The 18,309-nt window shown below is 36.8% G+C and overlaps 1 protein-coding gene across 1 annotated transcript in view; it reads left to right on the top strand.

Moving 5' to 3' along the window:
* The first annotated feature begins 3,072 nt into the window (after positions 1–3,072).
* The window catches only part of Spidr (scaffold protein involved in DNA repair), a 392,656-nt gene continuing 377,419 nt past the window's right edge, over positions 3,073–18,309 (top strand). Inside the window, exon 1 of the mRNA XM_026395186.2 lies at positions 3,073–3,144. Coding sequence (XP_026250971.1) covers positions 3,109–3,144 — 36 coding nt within the window. The 5' untranslated portion in view covers positions 3,073–3,108. The remainder of the gene's footprint in view (positions 3,145–18,309) is intronic.

The following is an 18,309-nucleotide window of genomic DNA, read 5'->3' as shown; positions in this document are numbered from 1 at the left end:
ATTCTGATTGCTTTGTTATTTTGAAATTTCTTCTGCCAAATAAACTAGTCCATCACTCTTAATTTTGGCCCTCCACAAAATCTTAGGGCATGGACACAATGCATCCAGGTTCTTTGTCAAGAGTGTAACAAAAATGGCCTTTCCAATTTCCAACAGAGTTTCCATTTCTCTCTAGGTCTAGATCCCTAGTCACTCATCTTCTGTGCTCTCACCAGAATTGTGCTTTTTACTTGCTTCACCAAGCTCTTTGAACCTCTATCTGTAACCCAATTTCAAAGCTGCTTCCAACATTCATAGTATAGTTATACCAAAAAACTCCACTCCTCAGTACTAGTTTTCTATATTAGTCTGTTTTTCATTACCATAATGAAATACCAGAAGCTCATAAAATCTAGAGAATCCAGAAATTCAAAGTCTTGTGCTGGCATCAACTCATTTCTGGTGAGGACCTCATGGCAGATGGCAGGAGCACATGGAAGAGAGAGAAGAGACATCACCAAACAGGAAACCAGAGTGAAGTTCAGGGGGTAGGTTCACTCCTGTTAACAACACACTATCTTGATAATGACTTTTATCTTTTCCAAGGGCAGAGCCCTCAATGACCTAAGGATCTTCCACTGGGGCCTAACTCTTAAAGGTCCATATCAACTTCTAACCTCACCACACCAGTACCAAGCTTCCAACACATGAACACTTGGGGGATACATTCAAACCATATCTCCACTAAGCAAATAACTATTCATTCATAGGAAAATATCCAAGTGCTTTGTATGTGGAAAACACTGTGCTAACTGCTAGGGATACAAAGGTGAACATAACAGAAGTGATATCACCTTACACATTACAGAGGTGGAGTCAGTGGTAAACAATTATAATAATTACTGTATTTAAATACTATATTTTCATTATTATTTGTATAACATTGTCAAAGGAGCATAGTTTTCTGTGAATATAAAGAGGGGGACAGTTCAGGGAAACTAAGTCAATCTGGTTCAGGTTTGCTAGGTGCATAAGAACTGGCATGGCGGGGCTGGGATTGTGGCTCATGGTAAAGTATTCACCTACCAAGTTCGAGGCCCTGGGTTCGATCCTCAGCACCACACAGAAATAAATAAATAAAGGAATTATGTCCAGGTAGAACTAAAAAATAAATATAAAAATAAATATTAAAAAAACTGACATGGCAATGGGAGGCTGGAGATTCCCAGGAAAACCAAAAAGTAAAAGGTTAGGCCTTGAGGCTCCAGAGGCTGGATGCATTTGACAAAGGAAGGGAAAGCCAAATGGAGATGCATAAACATCACTGGAATGTCTATATGGAGAATGAATTATATGTGTGTGGTGGATGGGGAAGTAAGAGTGGATTAGGGACTTGGTGGTGGCAGTAGAGAGAGTGGATAGATTCAAGATTTATACATGAGAGTTGGGGCAGACAGGACTTTGGTAAGAGACACAAAAGTGTTCACAAATATTCCAAGGATTCTGTATAAGGACCAACAGGTGGAAACAGAGACACTACTATGATGATAAATTCTGAATAGGCACAAATTTGGTAACATGAACATTTAAGTGGAAGAACATCTCCAAGTGGGGATGATAAGCAGGCAGCATACTGAGGCTACAGGTGGAACAGCACAGAGATTTGCAACTGAGAGCCAAGGCCTACACACAGTAAGATGGAAAGGCCTAGTTTGAGGCAGCAATGGCAAATCTCTTTTCTTGGTTGAGTCTCAGTAGTCTCAAACCCAAAATAGTTTTAGTATCTGGTTTATATTGGGAAGTGCTGATAGTATTAGTATAACAACAATGTCATGCTAAAGCTAACACTTTTTTCTTTCATTTTTTAAAACTATTTTAGAGTGAGTACTATATAAAAGGATTTCAAACAGGAGATAATGAAGAATGAGGACCAGGCAAAAAGATGGAGAGTGTGAAACACCACCAAAGAATGTCTTCTTTGAGGTATACGAAAAAGTGCTTTTAAAGCAGACTAAACTCCATTTCTGCATATTTTTAAAAATATAACTTTTTAAATTTTTATTCATTCTTTTTATATATACATGATAGTACCGTGTATTTTGACATACAGATCATATTTTGACATATTATTATACATATATACTTGTAATTAGGATCCCATTCTTGTGGTTGTGCATGATGTGGAGTTTCACTGGTGGCATATTCACATAGGAACATAGGGAAGTTATGTCCCATTTGAGAATACAACTTTGTAAGAATCCTTTCCTCCTCCCTAGGCAGACACTTTCTCAATTTTTAAAAATTATCAATTTAGTTTTTTCTACAACGAATAACTTCTTTACAGAATCTTCCTATTCAGACTTTAAACAAACCTAATTTTGTTTTTACTCAGTCCCAGGCCTCCTTCCCATTGTGTTTAGTTTCAAGACTATTTCTGAAAGTGTTGAGACACCAGTATATTCACTTCTAGAGGGATCCCTGGAACAGCATCTGGGAACTTGTTAGAAATCTACAAGTTCTATGGCCATATGCCAGACCTACAGGACTCGGGAAATCCAGAGGCCCGTGTTTTAACAAGTCTCTTTGATTTTGACGTCTCATAAATTGAAGATTCTCTACTCTTTAATATTTGGAAGTTGTTTCTTTCCCTCGCCCCAATATATCGGGAAATAACACCCCCCAATACACTAACAGCTACAGCTGCTCCTTAAGAATGATTATTCAAGGCACAGCTTACTTGGGGTTTTCATTTTATGTTTACTTAAGGTTAGTTTGGGCCAGACAACACAATTCGTAAGTCAACACTGCACGATCCTGTCTGCAAGCTCTCTTCTAAGAAACCCAACGGTGAGCGCAGCGGTTCGCCAACGACGGGCTCCAGACGCTTCGGACTCAGAGCCGGGAAAGAAGTTCGAGAAGCAGCGCCGCCAACGCTTCCCCCTCCCGAAATAAAGTACCCCTGCCGGACGCCCAGTAGCTCCCCGGAAAGCGCCGGGACGCCAGGAAGCCCCGCCCTGCGCTCGAACGCCCACCAATCGCAGCGCGCAGTGAGGCGTGCCGACTGGGAATCTGCGCGCGCGCGTTCGGGGGGGCGGTACCAGCGAGAGGAGGGAGGCGGCGCGCGTGGAGATGCCTCGCGGCGGCGGCCGCCCTCGCAGTCATAAGGTGCGCGGTGGGGCGGGAGTTGAGACCGTGCGGTTTCGCGTGTGGCTAGGGGGAAGCGCTGGCCCGCGGTGGCAGCTCGGTTTAGTCCTCAGCAGGCGTGAACGCCGGTTGGTTGGGCTAGAGGGTGGGCGCTGTGGCTGGCGGGCACTCCAGCCTGCGAGCTGGAGCCCGGGCGAGGCCGCGGCGGGCGGGTCTGCGTGCGGGTGCTGCTGCCGCCGCCCCCAAGTCGCTCTTCTGCCCGGATTGTGTGCGCTACTCCTGTTGTGGGAAAGGCGAGGGTGGCAGCGGTGGGCGTGACGGAGTGGGCTTCTGGGGCTTGAGTTGGGAACTAGTGAGTGAGATATATTCTTCCTCGCTGGTGTCTAGAAGTTCTTTTTAATTTTTTTTTTTTTGATTCATTCCTATAACGAACGCACCAAGACAGCAGTGGATATCGGCATGCCTCTGCCAGTTTTTCGTGTTGCTACTTTTCTTGTCGTTCCTAAATTTCCTCTGAAACTTTCTCTTTCTGCCAGTGGGAGAGGAATCTGGAGTTAAGTGCTTCCAGTCTGTATTCCAGCACCCTGCACAGTTTGTAGGCACGAAGTAGGTGTGTAGCAACTATGTAACAGGCACGATATGTGAAATGATTGCAACTGCATTCATGAGGACATCATTTTTATTCTATCAGTTGTGGTGGTCATAGTGTTGATTTTTTGCCACCTGCTTGTATTTCTTTTGGAGTGTCCCTGATGTTGCTACCCTAATCTTTTTAGTCTTTACAACTGCTCATTTATTTCCCTTTGCTGTCTTCCTGCCATGTTCTATATTTTATTTTATTTTGCCAAACTGGGGAGGGAGGAGCTACATTCCCAATCCTTTTTATTTTTTTATTTTGACATAGGGTCTTAGTTGCCTAGGCTAGTGTGTGTAATTTGCTTCAGCCTCCAGTACTTGGGATTGTAGGCCTGCACCACTACACCCAGCCACTAGCCACATTTCAAATGCACAGTAACTACATGTTGTCAGAGGCTTCTGGGTATCCAGCACAATACAAAACATTTATGTCATTGCAGCAAGTTCTGTTAGGTATCACTGGTGTACACTATTTGAAATGGTATTCTCTAAAAGCCAAAGATTTTCTAATTGCCATCATTTATTCAGATTTTCAAGACATATAAAACTTGATGGTATTGGTTTTAGAGAATAGGAACATTCTGAGATACAAAAAAGGAGAGCTCAATTTGGGGGAGATTGGCTGATTTTCATAGCAGTTGATATTTTACCTTTAGGAAGGTGTAACAGCTTGAGCTATGAGGCTAAGATGGAGGGTTGAAGAGAAGTGTGGGTATGGAAGTGTGTGATTGTGTATAGGTATTTACATGAATGTCTGTAAGTATGTGTGAGAGGAGAGGGCTAGTGACCAAGGACATGTGATAAGAAAATATGGAGGGAGCTGCCCTTAGTTTGGGTCATTTTTGCAGTAACCCCAGGGATTGGTGATTGGAAAATTAAGTTCATAGAAGGATGGGAGTCTTAGTGCTCAAAAGGCAACACTGAAGCAATTGGCCATAGAGTGCAGAATGGCAGGAGAGGTGCCATGATTAGGAGGGGGCTAATGATTCTGATACAGTGAGTGGGCTTGAGACTTAAGTCCCAGTGAATTCCCAGGTACTAAAAGCCAAAGCAGAAACTCACTGGTGGTGCCCTTTTGTGGGAAGAGTTATTGATAATTATTGATGGGCACTTTTGTTAAAGTGTGATAATGGAGAATCAATGACTAGAATCCTCATTTCAAGAATTAGGCATTCGTGGGAGAAAGTACTGACTCATTGCTTACCAACTTAGATATACTTAACCATTTCTAAGTTGTAGTGACTTTGTAAAATGGACATGATACCTGTTTTGTAGGGTATGAGAATTAAATAATAAGAATGCATGGAGTGATGTGCCGAGCATACATATACTCCATATATGTTAATGAAATGAAAACCATTAATAAAATCATATGATATTGACAAAATTATTAATATGAAGACAATAATATTTTACATCCTCAATTACTTTGCTTCTAGATTTTCCTGGAATTGCCTTCTTTCATCTTGTGAACAAGGAATAGGAAGAGGATTTAGTTTTAAAAATTTTCACTGATGTAAGAAAATTCTCTCAGTTAATTTGGTAGGAGTATGTTATGGTTCCAATTTAGGGCTTTGGTAATCTTATCGGATGATTTACTTACAGAATTTAGACTATTTAGTATTGATATTTTAGTTTTGATGTTGTCATCCTTCAAATGGAAGAGAGAACTTTATTATGGGACTTTCTATTGTCATGTACTTCACACAAAATATACCATTTATAGGAAAACTATATTTTCTTTTTAACCAAAATAATATATGTTCACAGATAGATAAAATGGTATGAAAATTTTCTTTATTAAGATATAGACTTACATACAGCCATAAGAAATAATAGAGATCTTAGGTACCCTTTACCTACTCTTCCCTGATGTTGACATTTTGCAAAACTTTTGTACACTATAATCATCAGTATATTCACAATTCAGTCCAATTAACTTAGGTTTTCCAAGATTTGTGTTTATGTGTATGTGTATTTAGTTTTGTCTTTGTGTGTTTGTGCTTCTATAACAAACTACCATAGATGGAGTGACTTATAAATAACAGGAATTGATCTCAGTTAATGGGGATTGGGCAATGCTAGATGGAAGCAATGATCCTTTTCATTCTGGAGAGGGCCCATTTCCTGGTTGCTAGACAGTCATCTTATCCTCATGTAGTAGAAAGGTGAGGAACTCTTTTTAGGACACTAATCCCATACCATCCGACCACCTACCAAAGTCCCCACCACCTCATATCATCACTTTAGGGGTTAGAGTTTCAACATATGGACTGAGAAGGGGGAGAAAACATTCAGACAATAGCAGTTCTGTACACTTGTATTATATGGGTAAGTTCTTATTTCTGCCACAACATTTAAGATACTAAACAGCTCAAAGAACATGAGAATCCCTTTTATAATCCCAGCATTCACTTCCAGTAACTCTCCCTTCATTTCTGGCAACCACTAATCCATTGTCACCATTAAAAAAAAAATTGTTATTTCAAAAATGTTATGTAAATGAAATCATTTTATGTAACCTCTTGATTTTTTTTCTACTCAGCATAAAACCCTAGAGACTTATCCAAGTTTTGCATATCAGTAGTTTCTTTTTATTACTGAGTATAATTCTATAATTCTGTGGAATGGATACACCAAGTTTGGCTTAACTTTTCTGTATTGAAATATTATCTGGTTGTTTTGTGTTGGACTATTGCAAATAAAGTTGCTCTGAACATTATGTATGGGTTTTTGTATGAAAATAAATTAATTTCTCTGAGATAAATACCCAAATATGTAATCATTGAGTTGTATAGTAATTAGATGTTTAGTTTTATAAGAAACATGTAAGCTTTTCCAGAATGGCTATATAATTTTATAGTCCCACTGGCTTGTGATTCAGTTTCATAATAGAATTCATCCTTTTAAAATGTATATTCCAGTGTTTTTAATATATTTGGTTATATGAATATTCAAAATTATGGGCCACTTTTATCATCCCCAAAATAAACCTCACTCATATTAGCAGCCATTCCCCATTGGTTTTTCCCTCATCCTCCAGCAGCAGCCACTGAGCTACTTCCTATCTATGGATTTGCCTTTCTGGATGTTTCATAGAAAGTGAATCATCTAGTATGAGGTCTTTTTGTAATTGGCTTCTGTCATTTAGAATAATGGTTTGTCCGTGTTACGCATCTATTTAGTACTTTGTTCCTTATGGCTGAATAACATTCCATTATATGGACATACCACATTTTAACAATCCACTCATCAGTTAATAGATATTTGGATTATATCTACCCTTAGGCTGTTAGGAATAATTCTAGTTTAAACATTTGTTTTAAATATCTAAGTTTTTCTTTAGCAGAATTTCTGGTTATATGATAGCTCTTATGTTTAAATTTTGAAGTACTGCCAAAATGTTTTCAGAAGTAATCGCACCATTTTATAGTCTCACCAACAAGGAATAAGGATTCTCATTTCTCTATATCTTTGTGAGCACTCTGTTACGTGTGAAACAATGACAGAAAATTCAGAGGTGAAATGATTGGTTATGAGAGCCTTAATCTAATCAATGCATTAATCCACTGCTGTGGATTAACTGGTCAGTAACTGCAGGTGGGTAAGGTGCGACTGCAGGAGGCAGGTCACTGGGGATGTGCCTTTGGGGTTATATTTGGTCCCTGGTGAGCAGAGCTCTCTGTTTCCTGTTTTCTGTGTCCTGAACTGTTTTCCTCTGCCCTGCTCTTCTGCCATGATGTTTTGCCACACTGTGATCCAGAGGTATGGAGTTGGCTGATCATGGACTGAACCTTGGAAACCGTGAACCAAAAGAAACTTCCTTCTCTAGTTGTTCTTGTCAGGTCTTTTGGTCACAGTGATGAAAAAGCTAACTAAAACAGAACACTGACTGATGTTATTTGTTGAGTTGTGTGACTATAACTCTTATAAATTTATAAGTTCTTTTTATTGCCAAATTGTAAGAATTCCTTATAAATTCTGTATACATTTCCCCTATCACATAATGATTTGTCAACATTCTCTCCCATTCTATGGGTTTTCATTTCTTTTCTTTTTTAAAAATATTTATTTTTTAGTTTTAGGTGGACACAATATCTTTATTTTATATTTATGTGGTGTTGAGGATTGAATCCAGTGCTTCATGCATGCTAGGTGAATGCTCTACCACTTAGCCACAACTATCCCAGTTTTCATTTTGTTGATGGTATCATTTGAAGCACAAAGGTTTTAAAATTTTGATGGTGTCTCTTTTATTTTTTTCTTTTATTGCTTGTGCTTTTGGTGTCATATCTAAGAAATCATTGCTTAAACCAAGGTGATGCAGATTTATTACTGTTTTCTTCAAAGAGTTTTATGATTTTAGCTTTTAAATTTATATCTGTTTCATTTTGAGTTAATTTTTGTATATAGTGTGAGTTAAGCATCTAATTTCGAAGCCTTGTGCATGCGGATATCTAGTTGTCTCAGTGCTATTTGTTCAAAAGACTGCCCTTTCCTTGATTAACTTGTCTTGGCAACCCTCACTTAAATCAGTTGACCATAAATTAAGAATTTATTGCTGGATATTGGTTTCTATCTTATTGATGTCTATTTCATTGATTTGTGTCCAGAGACAATACTACATTTAGTTAATTATTGTGGCTTCACAGTAAAATTTGGAATCAGGAAATTTGAGTTTCTATTTTGTTTATAGATTGTTTTATTCTTGTGACTTTCTTGCATTTCCATTTGAATAACATAAGTTTGTCAATTTATTTAGCTCTTCCTTATTTCTTTGATCTATATTTTATAGTTTTCAGCATAAAAGTCTTTTACTTCTTTTATCAGATTTATTTCTAAATATTTTATTATTTTTGATGCAGTTTTTGAAAATTTTACTTTTTTGTAATTATTATTGCTAATTACATATGTAAACACAATTATACATTTTTTAAAATATTGAGATTGTATTCTGCAACTTGGTTGAACTCATTTCTTAGTTCTAATTGTGTGTATATTTCTTAGGATTTCTTACATTAAAAAATTGTATCAACTGAGTAGAGATAATTTTGCCTTTTTTCAATCTAGGTGTTTTATTTCTTCTCCTTGCCTAATTGCCATGACTAGGAAACTGGTACAATATTAAATATTTACAGTGGGAACAGTTGACATTCTTTGGGAATAAAGCAGTCAGTGTTTCACTGTTTTGTATGATGCTATATTTGAGTTCTTTGTAGATATTCCTTATCAGGTTGAGGAAATGCCCTTCAATTGCTAGTATGTTGAGAGTTTTTTTTTTTTTTTTTTTTTTTTTTTTGTCTCCTGTCCCCCTACCTCCTGGAATTGAAACCAGAGCTAAACACATGCTTTACCCCAGAGCTAAACACATGCTCTACCCCAGAGCTATACCTCTAGTCCCACTTTTCTTGCATCTGTTGAGATTTTCATTCTTTATCTTGTTAGTGATATATGTTACATTGATTGAATTTTGGATGTTACATTAATCTTACATTCCTGGGGAAAATATCTGTTGGTCATGGTGTATAACTCTTTATATATTGCTGGATTCAGTTTGCTAGTATTTTGTTGAGGATTTTTGCATCTATATTCATAAAGCAGTACTGTCTGTATTCTTGTTATGTTTTTTTGTTTTGTTATTGGGATAATGATGGTATCAATTAGGAAGTCTTTCCTCTAATACATTTTGGAATAGTTCTTGAAAAACTGGTATTAAAGCTTTTTAAAATGTCTGTTATACATCACCCTTATAGCCATCTGAACCTCAGTCTTTCTTTTTGAGTAGTTTTTAGATTACTAACTCAATCTGTTTGTTATAGGCCTATTCATTTTCTTTCTACTTCAGTCAGTTTTACTAGTTTGTATCTTTCCAGGAATTTGTTCATTTCATTGTAGTTGTCTAATTTGTTGGCATTTAGTTGTTCATGTAACTTATAGTATTCTTTGACATTTTTGATGTTGGGTCATCTGTAAATAGAGTTAGTTTATTTTTTTTCAATCAGAATGCCTTTGCATTCACTTCATCCTATGTTTCTGCCTTACTGCAGTGGCTAGAACAGCATTATGTCAAATTGAATGGTGAGAGAAAATGTCCTTACCTATTATTGGTCCTAGGAGAAAGGGATTTATTCTTTTGTAGTTAAGTATGTTGGCTGTAGGGTTTTTGATAGGTAGTGTTGCTAAGGGTTTAATGTGATTGGAATTTTTCACCTAGAGGTTCATGTGCTAGAAGCTTGGTCCCTTGTGTGGCAGCCCTGAGGTGGTGGAATCTTGGGGTAGAGCATAATGAAAGGTAATTTGATCATGAGTGCTTAATCCTCATGAATGGATTAATGCTGTCTCAAAAGAGTGGGTTGTCATAGCAAGGCTACCCCTACATACTTGCTCTCTTCTATATGTGACTATTTCCCGTTATGCTTCTCTGCCAGGTTGTGATACAGCCAAGGGGTATCATATTGATGTCATGCAGTTTGGATCTTTCAGGCATCAGAATCATAAGTCAAAAATCTTCTTATTTGGCATTTTTGTTATAGCAATACAAAATAGACTCTTGGGACAGCTTTAACAAATATAAAAATGGAGTAACTTAATAACAACAGAAATTTGTGTTTCAGTTCTGAAGGCTGAGAAGTCCAAAGTCAAGGTGCTAGCAACTTGGTGTTTGGTGAGGACCCACTTTCTTATTTATAGATGACTGCCTTCAAGTCCTCATGTGGTAGAAGAGGTGAGGGAGCTCTCTGGGACTATTTTTAAGGGCACTAATCCTGTTCATTATAGCTCAACCTCATGACTTGATCAGTTCCTATAGACGCTACCTTCATATATTATCACACTGGAGATTAGTTTTACTACGAGTTTAGAAGGCATACCAAGTGTCATTGTATAGTAGTACTCTTTATTAAAGTTGATGATATTTACCTTTATTTGTAGTTTGCTGATAGTTTTATCATAGGTGGTTATTGGACTTTGTTACATCAGTTCCGTTTCAATTGATTAAACTTTTCCTTTTAGCACGTTGGATTGCATTGGTTAAGTTTTGAGTGTTGAATCAGCCTTTTACACTTGAAATAAATCTTCTTTGCTCTTGATGCATAGTATTTTTTAGATATTGTTCAATTCCTTTTGCTGATTTTTTGTTGAGAATCTGTCATTTATGTTTATGAAAGATATTATTGTTGTTTATTTTTGTTTTTGTTGCTATCTTTGTTTGCTTATAGTATCAGTAACACTAGTTTCCTAAAATGGCTGGAAAGTATTTCTCCTTGTCTATTTTCTGGAAGATATTGTATAAAATTGGTGTTAATTCTTTGTTAAAATTTGGCATAATTCTATAATGAAGTCATTTGGGCCTGGAGATTTATTTTCAGGGGCTTTTAAACTTCAGTTTCTTTTTCCTGGCTGCAGGATTTACGATGAGAACTTCTTTTTCATACTCATGTGGATGATTTGTGTTTTTTATGTTTCTGTTTTTGTCAGTCTTCCTAAAAGTTTACTAGTTGTACTTAGCCTTTTTGAAGACTGAGGTTTTGTTTTATTCATTTTTAAAATTATTTTCCTATTATCAATGTATTTGATTTCTGCTCTTTTATTATTTCTTTCCTTCTGCTTGGTTTATGAATTTTTTTGTATTTGTGGTTTTTTAAAAAAATACCTTTTTTAAAAAATTTCATTTTTATGTGGTGCTGAGGATCAAACACAGGGCCTCACATGTCCTAGGTGAGTACTCTACTGCTGAACCACAACCTCAGCCCTACGTCTGGTTTCTTGAGGTTGGAATTTTGATTATTTATTTGACTTATCTTTTAATACTGCTTGTCTTTTACTGCTGTGAATTTCTCTCTCATTTCTGCTTTTGTTGCACCCCATGAATTTTGGTAAATGGTGTTTTCTTTTATATTTAGTTTTTTTTTTTTATTGGTCGTTCATAACATTACATAGTTCTTAATACATCATATTACATGGTTTGATTCAAGTGGATTATGAACTCCCGCTTTTACCCCGTATACAAATTGCTGTATCACATCAGTTACCCTTCCATTGATTAACATATTGCCTTTCTAGTGTCTGATGTATTCTGCTGTCTGTCCTATTGTCTACTATCCCCCCTCCCCTCCCCTCCCCTCCCCTCCCCTTTTCTCTCTCTACCCCTTCTACTGTAAATCATGTCTTCCATTTGTATTATCTTGTCTTACCCCTCCTTACCTCTTATATGACATTTTGTATAACCCTGAGGATCGCCTTCCATTTCCATGCAATTTCCCTTCTCACTCCCTTTCCCTCCCACCTCTCATCCCTGTTTACTGTAAATATTCTTCTCAAGCTCTTCCTCCCTACCCTGTCCTTGTTTACACCCCTTATATCAAAGGAGTCATTTGGTATTTGTTTTTTAAAGATTGACTAGCTTCACTTAGCATAATCTGCTCTAATTTCCACACCCTCTGAAATACCTAGCACTTCCTGTGTTCAGGAGTTCATCAAATCTTGTTTTTTTTTTTTTCCCCCTTCATTGGTGATACTGGGGATTGAACCTAGGGATATTCTCCTACTGAGCTACATTCCAGGCCTTTTTATTTTGTGACAGGGTTTCTACTAAGTTGTCCAGGATCACCTCAAAACTTTTCTTGCCATATTAGCCAAATTATATTGTTATTATCATTTGCATATATGAATATGTAACAATGAATCCAACCATTATGTATAATTATATGCACCAAAAAAGGGGGGCGGGTAACTTGCCATTATCCTTCCTTACCCTCCTGAGTTTACAAGTGAGTTGCTGGGATTGCAGGCATGCAGTATCACACCTGGCTTTTAAGAATTTTTGTAGAGCTAATTCTCCTGCCTCTCAACCCCCTTACCAGATGTCAGTGGGTGGGGCTGCATGTTTCAACCCACTTAACATTGGTTACTGGGTCTTTTGTTGATTGGTGTCATCTGAGACTATCTACAGGCCAGGTAATCTTATTTGCATTAAGTGGGTAGATCAAAAGAGCTCATTAGGAGTAACAAAGACCTTCCTATCACTCAGGAAATTTTTTCAGTTTTTAGAAGTTTTACCACACAGGAATCTGGGACAAAGATCAGGTATATTTCATATTATATCACAATATTTTTACTTTCCCTTGTTTTAAATATATGATCTTGAGTGTCAGATGGTGTTACAATTTTCATATTTATCTATATTTCTCCTCTTTCTGTTTTTGCTATTTCCTACTCACTGCCACAATTTTTCTTTTTTAACATTTCCTTCTGTTTGTAGACTTCCTTTAACCAATCCTCCTACCCCCTCTGCAGTATTGGGATTGAATCCAGGGCCTTGCACATGCAAGAGCTCTGTTCTGAGCTGCATCCCCAGCCCTGTTTATTTTTTACTCTGAGATGGGATCTTGCTAAGTTGTCAAGGCTGGCCTCCTTGCCATTCTCCTGCCTTAGTCTCCTAAGTAGCATGGTGCTCAGCCCTTTAACCAACGAGTGTATCTTATTAGGTGATGTATTTTCAGGTTTTTAAAATCTGAAAATGTCTTTAATTTTGCCGAGATTCTTGAGCAATTATATTACTGAATGTAGAATTCTTGGTTGACAGTTCTTTAAGAACTAAAAAATATTTAACTCTGCTCCCTTCTGACCTCCATAGATTCTGATGGAGAATCCTGCCATTCAAAGTGGTATTCCCTGCAGATAATATGTTATTTGTCACTGGCAACTTCACAGATTTTTCTTTATCTTCACTTTTTAGAATTTTAATTATTTTTTCTCTTCTTGTGTAACTGCTACATATTTTCCTTTGCATTATTCTCTATCTATCTAGACTTAATTTTTAAAATTCTTGGCCCATTACTAGTTGGGTAATATGTAATTTTCCATCTTTTGCTTTGTTATATTCTTTCTTTCTTATAAAAGTTTCATGAGTTAAAGTTTCTTAGTTTTTGTATGACTTAAAATGTCATTTTATTGCACAGAAGATCTGCCTGCAGACCCAAAGCAGTGGCAGGGATCCATGACCACCAGTTCTTGTAATCCTACAGGGAGAATTTAAAGCAAGTTACAGAGTATAGAAAGAAGGTTATTAGAAAAGTGAGAAATGAAGATAACATAAAGTGTAGACTCTGTACAAACTGCCATGTAGAGAATGGTATCTGTCTTTCAGAATTTGGGGGTTTTAAGGGTTTTGAGTTCCTTAGTTCTTACTTTAGTTTTGTGTTCTCCCTCTCCCCTTAAGCAGTTTGTATAGAACCTCAGAAAATTTTTCTTTTGTAAGGGTCCTGATGATCCATTCACAAGGGGAGGGTTGCAACCTCCTGGTTCCAAGGGTTGGGTACGACATGATCTTTAAACAGTAGTTCCCTTAAGGGATTATAAGTAGAATGGCTAAGTTGGTTTTCTGGCATACCAGCTCCCATTTTCCACATGCTTGTATGCTTTGATAAGGTTCCTTGTGTTTCCTAGTCCTGTAACTCATGGACTGTCTTGTACATATATCTGATTTCCTTCTTGTAAGTTACTGCCCTTCTTTGTCCTTCCCTCTACCCACCTGTTCATGTCTATTTACCTAACAATTTTATTCCCATATTTGATCACGATAGTTTGACTGGGAAAAGAATTTAGGTGGGAAATCAGTTTTTCCTGGGATTTTTAAGGCATTGTTGCACTGTCTTCTCACATTTAATATCTATTTTGTTTTAAGTGACTCAGCTTAATTAAAATATAAGTTAGAATGGGATTGAAGCTAGGCATATTCCAGGCCTACTAAATTTAATGTAGTACTCTTAATATACAAAACTTCACTTTATAACATGGTTAATGGTTAGAAAAGGTATAATGGGTTGAGATGGAGGGAGAAAAAATATGGGAAAATGGAAGAAAATTGGGTGAAAGTAAGATAGGTGGGCTCTCAGGGAGAAAGAGACCCTTACTAGATGGAGACTGAGTACTATGAACGTGATCACCATGTTTATCTCTTTAGTTAGATGAAGAAAACCTCCAGTGGGCCAGATAAACTGGAAAGAAACAATCAGTTTAAATGTGTCTAAATTCAAATTCTATGCAATGTCTGTCTAACTGATTTGTGACTGTACTGCCTAACCAAGAAGAAAGTTTCTGAACCCCAAATATCAAATGATTGACCCCAGATTCAATTATCACAAAAACTTGCCTGGGAACTTATACATTTCTTCCCAGGAAAACCTATATATAGTCTGTTCAACTGGAATTGAGGCGTTCACTTGTTCTCTGAGAGGCAAATGCATCTGTACCCTGCCTTTGGGGTGTGCATATCTTTGCTTTGCTTTTCTTTAATAAATCTGTGCTTATGACTTGCTTCTGACATATTCTGAAATACTCAGTGACATAAATCAAGAACTCCCCTGGGTCAAGTTGAGGAGGTCTCACTGATCCCTTGGATAATTCAACTCCTGTCTGGTGATAGAAGAATTAGATTTAGAAATTTAGGGGGGGAAGTATGAAGCTTAGGTTGTTTGTAAATATTTTATAAACTTGCTCTGAAGTTTATAGGCCAAGAATCATTGCCTTTTGACACAATTTGATTTAGAATTTTCATTTAAATCATAACTTAAATTTAAATCATAAATCATAGACTTAAGTCACAATTTAAATTTAAATCATAAACCATAGACTTTTGGGGCAGTAGTCAGCAGATTATAGGTGTTTAATATTTTTATATAACAAGCAAAGGGAGTACTTATATCCTTTTTCCGTCAAGAACTTAAGCTGGAGATAAGAGAATTTTAATATGTGCTACTTAAAATCTTTAAAAATTGTTCTTTTTTGATTATAAAAGTAACACATTCATTAGGGAGGCACTATAAAGAATATAGCAGAAAATATTACCTACAAGCCCATAATGAGATAATACAACCATTTTGATGTATTTTCTGCCATTATTTTTCTATAAATATTTATCATATTTGTTTAAAAAAATCAGTAGAAAATTGGTACATTATCTTTAAATTTAATGCCATGGATGTGTCCTTTAATAGTAATCTAAATAATCTAAATCTAATAATAATAATAATCTAAATATCCGTTATTTTGATAAGATCAAAATTAGAACAAAATATATACGTAAGATTTCTATTGGCTTTTCATAAATGTATGTTTTAATTTCCATTCTTATAAAGAGTAAAACATTCATACGAAGAAAAGTTTTTACTATCTTAAATAAGCAGAAAGAGCAAAATCACAGTATCTTTTTAAATTAAGGTTAAAAGTATGAAAAATGTATGTAATCTGAAGATACAAACAGGGTAGGAAAATATTAAAATAGTTGTATCAGGTTTATAGTTTGGTGCCAGGCATGTAATTTTTTATTCAATAGATATATTTGAAATGGATTAAAATGATGTAAGAAATGCACTCAACTGCCCAAACCCAAAGAATAGACTCCTGGATAGAAATGCAGCAAAGCGAAACTTTAATGAAGGTCTTGCAAGATTAGGTATCTGAAAGGCACCATATACATATGTAGACTGAAGAAAAGTTAGCCTCTTTAAAAAATGGTGATGGGAAAACTGAAATCCATATGTAGAATGAAATTGAGCCCCTACACAAAACTCAACTCAAAGTGGATCAGGGACTTAGGTATTTCAGACACCCTGTGATGACAAGAAAAAATGTAGGCCTAACTATCTATCATGTCAGCTTAGGAACTGATTTCCTCAATGAGACTCCTAAAGCATTAGAAGTAAAATCAAGAATCAATAAATGGGATAGTATCAAACTAAAAACTTCTTTACAACAAACAATTAAGAACATGAAGAGAGAGCCTGAAGAATGTGAAAAAACGTTTACCCACTTGCATTTCAGGTAGAGCATTTGTCTCCAGGATATACAAAGAACTCAAAGCACTTAACACCCAAAAAACAACCCAGTCAATAAATAGACAAAGAAACTGAATAGGCACTTTACAGAAGAAGAAATAGAATTGGTCAACATACATATGAAAAAAAAGTTCAATATCTCTAGTAATTAGAGAAATGCAAATGAAAACCATACTGGGATTCCATCTCTAGTCAAAATATCAATTATCGAAAATGTAAGGAACAATAAGTGTTGTCAAGGATGTGGGGGAAAATGTTCACTCATACATTGAGGTGGGACTTCAAATTGGTGCAAACACTCTGGAAATCAGTAATGGAGACTTGTCAGAAAACTTGGAATGGAACTACCATTTGACTCAGTTATCCCACTCCTCGATTTATACCAAAGGACTTAATACTACAGTGATTTAATACTATAGCATACTACAGTGATTTCAATGTTTATAGCAGCTCCATCCACAATAGGCAAGCTATGGAACCAACCTAGGTGCCCTTCAATACATGAATGGATCAAGAAAGTGTGGTATATATGCACAATGTAATATTATTCAGCCATAAATAATGAAATAATGGCATTTGCCGGTAAATGGATGGAACTGGAGACTATCATGCTAAGTGAGATAAGCCAGACCCAAAACTCAAAGGCTGAATGTGCTCTCTGATATGTGGATGCTAACACACAATAGCAGCAGGGGGAAGGATGGAGTTTGTTGATTAGAGAAAGAGGAATGAAGGGAAGGAGGATGGAAATAGAAAAGACAGTGGAAGAAATTGGACATAACTTTCCTGTGTTCATATATGAATACACAACCAGTGAAACCACATCATGTACAGCCACAAGAATGGGCTCCTGGCCGGGCATGGTGGTACATGCCTGTAATCCTGTGGCTTGGGAGGCTGAGGCAGGAAAATCGCGAGTTCAGCCTCAGCAATGGTGAGGTGCTAAGCAACACAGTGAGACCCTGTCTTTAAATAAAATACAAAAAATAGGTCTGGGGATGTGGCTTAGTGGCTGAGTGCCCCTGAGTTCAATACCCAGTACCACCAACCCCCCAGAAAAGAATGGGATCCTAATTAGAATGAGTTATACTCCATACATGTATATGTCAAAATACACTCCACTTTCATGTATATCTAAAAAGACCAAAAGGGGGAAAAGATTGATGTCTGGTGAGCAGGCACAGCCAGAACAGTTAGGCAAGTTTTTTTTTGTTTTTTGTTTTTTTTTTTTCCCTAGCACTTGAGTTGTTCCTTGGTTCTTCATAGGGTTGGTTCTTCATAGGGGTTAGATCTTCTTGGATGGTTCCTGAGTTTCCTTATAAGGTTATTTCCTCTTTGGTGGCTCCAGAACCAATCAAATCTATGTGTATGTCTTTGAAAAAAGTGCATACAGGGGCTGACTTTGGACCAGTCAGGTTTACTTGTTTTTGCTCAGGTGGGGAGTGCTAGGTGGGAGTTGGGGAGTTCACTCCTGATGTCTGCTAGTGCAAGGATATTCGGACAGCTTGCTGGTGGTTTTGTTTTCTGTGATCACATCAGCGACCTGTTGTGCAAATTAGTCACATCATTCTAACCTGAGCTATTTGCATCCTTATAATATCTTGCTTTGAAAATAAGTCTATCAAATATTTTACCCCTCACAATGATAACTCTTTTTTACTTATTTTCTTATGTTAAGGGCTGGAGTTGTGGCTCAGTGGTAAAACACTTGCCT

Source organism: Urocitellus parryii, chromosome 7 (assembly GCF_045843805.1).
Source record: "Urocitellus parryii isolate mUroPar1 chromosome 7, mUroPar1.hap1, whole genome shotgun sequence".
Classification (NCBI taxonomy): Eukaryota; Metazoa; Chordata; class Mammalia; order Rodentia; family Sciuridae; genus Urocitellus; species Urocitellus parryii.
This window is presented reverse-complemented; position numbering and strand designations above follow the sequence as displayed.